At 37.9% G+C, this 6,560-nt stretch overlaps 1 protein-coding gene across 1 annotated transcript in view; it reads left to right on the forward strand.

Annotated features, from left to right (window-relative positions):
* The window catches only part of GYPC (glycophorin C (Gerbich blood group)), a 29,789-nt gene extending 25,449 nt beyond the window's left edge, over window positions 1-4,340 (forward strand). The window contains exons 2-3 of the mRNA XM_009961841.2: window positions 1,648-1,698; window positions 4,144-4,340. Coding sequence (XP_009960143.1) covers window positions 1,648-1,698; window positions 4,144-4,340 — 248 coding nt within the window. The remainder of the gene's footprint in view (window positions 1-1,647; window positions 1,699-4,143) is intronic.
* The last annotated feature ends 2,220 nt before the right edge of the window (window positions 4,341-6,560 follow it).

The raw sequence follows: 6,560 nt of genomic DNA on the forward strand, positions 1-6,560 counted from the left end.
CCTTTTTTGGCATGCAGCATATATTTGCTGTATAAAGAAATACAGAACAGTTTGTCCTTGAAGCAATTAATCTCTTCTGAGACACACAGGTTTTGAATGGACGTAGACATAATTAGAGTTTTTAAATTACACAAGGCATGCTCAATCTCTCCATCAGTGTATAGCTGGAAGAAAATGTGGGAAGGATCTCTGGGGTAGAGCAAAGTACTCCTACTTCAAGAAAAATCATGTCCCATGTTTGGGGAGAGGGGGATCATATTGCAATTTGATATAAGAGACTGGATGTGAGTAAGGAGAAAGATGCTAATAGTCTTATCCTTGCATCATATAGCACAGATTTAGCAAAAGGAGAGCCAGATATCAGCCACAGTGCCACTGTTGAATTTATGGAAGGATCTGGAATTAGCATTTTTACCTTTTCCAGAGAACTTTTCTAGCCACAGATTTTACCAAAGGGAAATAAAAAAAGACCTCACATAAAGCTATTTGTCTCATTCAGAAACCAGTACCATTTAGAATTGTATAAATAGTACAATAATAAATAAAGGAGTGTCCTGTCATAAACGTAGCACGAAAAAACGCCAGGAGATCATCACCTTCTCAGACATCCACATGATTCAGGACTAAGTGGGCTGATGCCAATGGCATGAAATAAGGAGCAGAAAACAAGATCAGAACTGTACCCTGATCAACTAAGGGGAAGCCGGTGAAGAAATGCTTGTCTATGTGCATTTATTTTCATTTAAGGTCTATATGAAATAATAATGAGAGAAAAATCCTCACCGTTTTTTAGGATATTTTTTCCTTTCCACTTTAAAACACTTTGGCTATTCATTAGTTGTTTTGGATATTCTTAGTAAGTGCTATAATTAAGATAAAAATGTAATTCAAATTCTGACTGCTCTTTCAGCAGCTTACAACTTTTCAGACCGATTTCGTACTTCTTAAAAAGACATGGTCAGGTACTTCTCTTTTGCATTTAAATTGCAAAGTTATCTTTTTTATATAAATTGTAATCCAGTAAAAAACGTAATTTGATTTATCAGCACTGAATTCAGACTTACTCTAAGTGGGGACTGTGTTTTTTATACCACACATATAACAGGCTTGCCTTGATTCCAAATGTAGTTTTAAAAGAAAACAAATGCTAAGATTAAAAACAGGATATTGCAGATAAATAAATACTAATTGAAATCAATACAGGCAGATTAATTTGCATCAAATCAAGATCCAGACCATACCCTGAAGAGCCATAATTGGGAAAATAAATAGGCATCAACATTTTTTCCCCAAAACTACCTTTCTGAGAGTAATCAAGGTACCTAAATGCTCTTAATTTAATCATTCACTGGAGGATGTTACAGGTAAGTGCTCATAATAAACAGTAGGTGTTTCCCTGAGGGCCATGATCGTTTGCATAATGTGCTAGCTATTTATTTTCCAGTGTTATGGTGACAGAAAACTGTTACAGTACAGCTAACTCTAATGAGAAGTTTCAGAAATGTCTTTTGCTAATGAGAGATCTTGTTTAAATTCTGAGTTTCAGAGGTTAAAATAATATGGCACCACCAGTACAGTCACTGCTGTTACATATGATCCAATTCCTTTTTCTTTAATTAACTTTTGTATGTTCTAATCTATTTATAGATGGAGACATCGAGGGCCCCACAGCTGGAGCAGATGTGGCTGTTATTGGAGGTAAATAGCAAACTGTACTAAGCAGCACCATTAGAATTAAAACAGCAGGTCGGTTGATTTCTTGCATTTTGCAAAACCCCTACTTTGCTGACAAGACAACAGGAGCAACACAATTAGAGTTAATTAGGCCAGTGGGAAATCTGCTCCCAGAGGGGCTATTGGCAAGATAACGAGATGAGATAATGAGCATAAACCATATAGGGAGCAGTACCATCCCCATCCATTCCTCATTTTAGGACAAAGTACCTAACAGTCCAGCAGCAAAGTCAATCTCTGATATTCTTCATTATTCACAGGGCCAAGATTGTCATTTAGTACAGAACTGTTGTAGCACCTTTGATTTGAGCCACGCTAGCTTATACCAGCTGACCCTTTATTTTTACAGAAAATACCACAGTGCATTTCCTGGTGTTGCATTAAAGCTCTCTCATGCATTTAAACTAAATACAATTGTCAGAATAAATGAGCAAAGCTATGTTCACGGAAAGTACCTGTCTTTTTATTTTGTGTTTGTTCATTTCCATGCTAACGCGCTAATTTCAGTCATTCACAAGGGGGTATACCAATCATTAGTGCAAATTGGTGAGGTTCTGCTATATTTCCCTCAGGTCCCATCTCTTGTAACTTTAATTTCAGCTTTCTATGAACAACTAGCAGGTAAATTGATTTGTACTTACTCCCTTAGGCTTATTAATATTGTGCTACATCCAAAGCCTATTAAAGCCTCTTGTGTCGAGGGATATCAGTGAGGTCCTAAAAATTGATGAGGTCCCCACTGCAACTATGATATTACTGTAAACCTAAAGTTCCTTGTATAAGCAATGTCATTTCTGCTAGCAGTAACTTCACTTTCCAGAATCAGGCACTTTATAATCTGTGGGATAACATTGCAGGCATATTTTTTAAGATGGAGTTACCATTTTTATTTACCCTCATAATATTCTGCCCATTCTGCTGTTTTCATGCCAACAGGGTATCCCTACTCAGTTTTCTGATTCTGATAAATTTAAAGCTTTGGAGAAACCCACACCTGTCACATATCTCAAACACAGGGGACAGAAGAGATACCATCTACATATCCCTCTGTTTCTGCAGAATAGTAGGCATTTCCAGGGAGCAATTTATCTGACCAAATTCCTTCCAGAAGAGGAATCACCCCACACACACACACTGTCCACTGACAGCAGAGGAAGTCCAAGGGCAGTAACTCAGACAGAGCCTCCTGAACTGTAGATACCTCCAATAAGTCAGATGAGTTCCTACCTATTGCATTCTTCACACAGCAGCTTCACACTCCACATATGGATTTTCCTAGGAATATCATGTTCTGGTGCTTTTTATTGTGTATTTCTTTAATGTTTGGTTTACTCCTGGAGTCATGTGACTATAGAATCAGCACAGTATCATGTACTTGTACCAAACCACAGCTAAAGTGTTTCTAAGCACTTCCCAGTTGTACGGAAAAAGTGTTAAAAAAAATAAAAATCACACCAGTTGAATAAACATCAAAATACTTCATTCATTTTCAGGATTCTTAAGTGAACAATTTGATTGGGGAGGAAGGGGATACAGCTTGTAATTTTTTAACAATGGACTTGTCAGGAGTGCCTCTCTTTCATGGACTTCTAAATTTCACATTAGTAAATGAAAAAAAAAAAAAAAAAAAAAGGGCTAAGGGCTAAGGGCTCCGGGAAGCAAGGACACACAGTGTTCTCTGCACAACCACTCCTGGAACTTGAATTTACTTTCCTTCACTACGAGTTTTTCCATTTACCATTTAGTCCTACATACATTCGGGTTACCTATGGAAATTTTTGTCCAGTCAACACATTACGAGTAATTAGCCTTAGTCCAGGAGACAGGAATGATCTACCTAGAAAACCTTCCTCTTCCCAGGTGTCACTTCCACATTCATTACAATCAGACTTTCTTAATTAGAGCACAGCACGAAATGGCAGCTTGCAAATACAGAGCAGTACTGCAGTCGCACGGCTCCTGCTATTTGTTGAATGTCTCCTAAGAAATACTCAGTACCTCGTACCTCTCCTGAAATTCAGTATACTTGCGGAGGTAGGATCAGGTTGCCTGCAAACTCCCCTGGGTATATCTTACCAGAAGAATGAAATAAACCTATTGGTTTTCCTTTCCTTTATGTTCTCTTACTTCTCCTCATTTTGTAATGAACTTTTAGCTCCAATGAATCCAACCAAATCAAGCCGTTGATTTGAAAGAAAGCTAGTGAGAACTTGACCTGCATTCCTGCACTATTTCTATCCCATCTTGTCTTTTGCAGTGTCAGACTCTGTTCTGACTCTGGCCCCTGCAACATGCAAACGTCTTACTAAACATGGGCTTTTCCCTATCAAGTAACTCAAGTTGTGATGTCTGGCTGTCAGATACTGCTTGTATTTTATCACTCGCAATACATTTAACTCTTTCCTCTAGGTGTGATTGCTGCAGTTGTATTTGTCCTCATTTGCCTGCTGGTCGTGATGGTCCGGTACCTGTACAGGCATAAGGGCACCTACCACACCAATGAGGCAAAAGGAACTGAGTTTGCTGAAAGCGCAGATGCAGCTTTGAAAAATGACCCCGCTCTGCAGGAAGCAGTGGATGAGAGCAAAAAGGAATATTTCATCTGAGAAGCAAGGATTTCCATGGAGACTTCCCCAAGGGAATCAATCAGAAATGCTACATCAACAGAAGTGCTAAGAGATGGATAATATGAGGATACAGGCAAGCATCCTAACTGAAAAGTATTTCTTCACTTTTTTGTCACTGAGTTGTTTCTTTTCTGCTACTGGTGAAGAACTAAATGCCAGATACTTGCCTGTTGATTTTATTAGCAACACAGCTGGTCACAGTTGAAAACAATATCAGATAAGAAGAAACAAAATCTCACTGAGTGATACACCAAAACCAGATAAAGATAGCAAATGTCAAGCCTTGACATTTGGTGAAAATAGCAGATGTCAATGGAAAACATCCTCTTAGAGTTAATGATGCATCTTATGCTGATATGATCCAGAACTACCTGAAACAGAATTTCAAATGGTCACAGAACAAACATTAAACTAGATAAAGCTGATGTAGCAGGAACAAACATAGTTTTGTAGCCCAGATATCTCCCCCCCTCCCTGTAAACATGCAATTTTATTGGCACAGAGGAGTTTGTTTTGTTTGTTGGGGATTTAGATTGTTGAGATTTTTTTTTAAAAAAATTGAATTTTATATGTATAAAAATCAAAGACACTTCAAAGAAATAAAACTGTTGGAAAACATGGAAAATGTAAGAATGAAGGATTTATTTCTAACTTGCTCTGCATGGCAGCTTGAGAACTGCAAAACGTTGGAATTTACAATGTAGTACATAATAGTCAGTAGACTTACAAACATGATTCCGATTAGTTGGTAGTTTCCCTGCATGCATACACAAATAGACAGATATTAAAAGGTAAAGCATCTTGGTTTGAGCAAGCCTTTTGAAACAATGAAGCTCAGCTAGATTTTTTCATGTAAAATATTTTTGTCTGAGTATTTATTTATTTATTTTGCATAGGAAAAATCTCTTGAACACCCATCAGCAGGATTTAGCACTTTTGCAGGGAGAGGAATTCGGTTCTGGTGCAGATACTGATACATCTTTTACAAATGCAATCATAGGACTGCCACTGTAAAGAAGCTTTTTCATCTGCATCCCACAGGCTTGTACTGATGTCTCCCCTCTGTATGGCCTCTGTATATCCTCTGCGTTGTGCTACATAAGAGAATTACACTGACCACCGATGCTTTATTATAAATAAATAAATAGATTAGTCATGGTGGGTCAGATGAAAAAATCTTATTCCTCGCCTACGAATCAACAGTGATGAGTTTCTTTACCCCAATAAGTTGGCTTCCTAATTGAAGCCCACAATTAGCTCCGGAAATAGGATAATTGTTTTCTGCTCATCCCCAGCTGCGATGGTGTCCTGGACTACTGAAAATAGAGGGGGAGAAATACGTGATAACAAATAAGACACAGATGAGCTCTGCTCAACTCAATGTTTTTTCCTGTGTTTTGATCTATAGATGTGCTCATGTATCTATAAGTCATCTACAACTGTGCTTTCAAGATATTGTTGCTGATCACTTGTGCTCACTTCTTGGCACCAAAGCTTGGAAAGCTCCTGGAATCCAGCATCTATTATCAACATGGGCCACACAAATGCAGTAAGAGAAGACAGATCTGAACAAGGCTTGACTCTGATCACCCCAGTGAAGAAATGGGATATTTTTATCTTTCAATCACAGTCTCTATCTTTTCTCAGTATCTAAAGAAGACGGACACCGAATTATTCTTGGAATCCTGATACCTCTGATTTTTAATCTTAAATCCCTATGTTTGCATTTTAACCAAAGAATATCAAAATCATGTCAAATTTACTAAATGCTTAAGGTATTTTTTGTAACTTACCATTGCACAACCACATTGTATTCTGTGGCTAGTGCAGTATAAAATGCACAAAACCCAGCACCAGCAGAGCTCAAATATTTTGATATTATGCACCTGACTGTTTCCTTCTAAGATACATTACAATTTTAAGGTTTCTACTACTTTTGAAAAAGGAATCTGGTTTTATTTTTCTAGGACAAGTGTTGGAGAAATTCACTAATCTCAGTTGTAAGATCGAGTTTGTAAAACTGAAGACCACTGACCTCCACTTCAATAAAAATGTGAATATTTCCTCTGTGGAGAGGGTAAATGGGGTGCCTTCAGCTCTGCTGCACCTCCCGCACAAAGCATGGGAACACCAACAAACTTTCTTCCAGTGCCAGCAGGACCTATAAAGGACTACCAGCCTTTCGTCTCCTTTCATATA

This window comes from Leptosomus discolor, chromosome 5, assembly GCF_034619465.1.
Source record: "Leptosomus discolor isolate bLepDis1 chromosome 5, bLepDis1.hap2, whole genome shotgun sequence".
Classification (NCBI taxonomy): domain Eukaryota; kingdom Metazoa; phylum Chordata; class Aves; order Leptosomiformes; family Leptosomidae; genus Leptosomus; species Leptosomus discolor.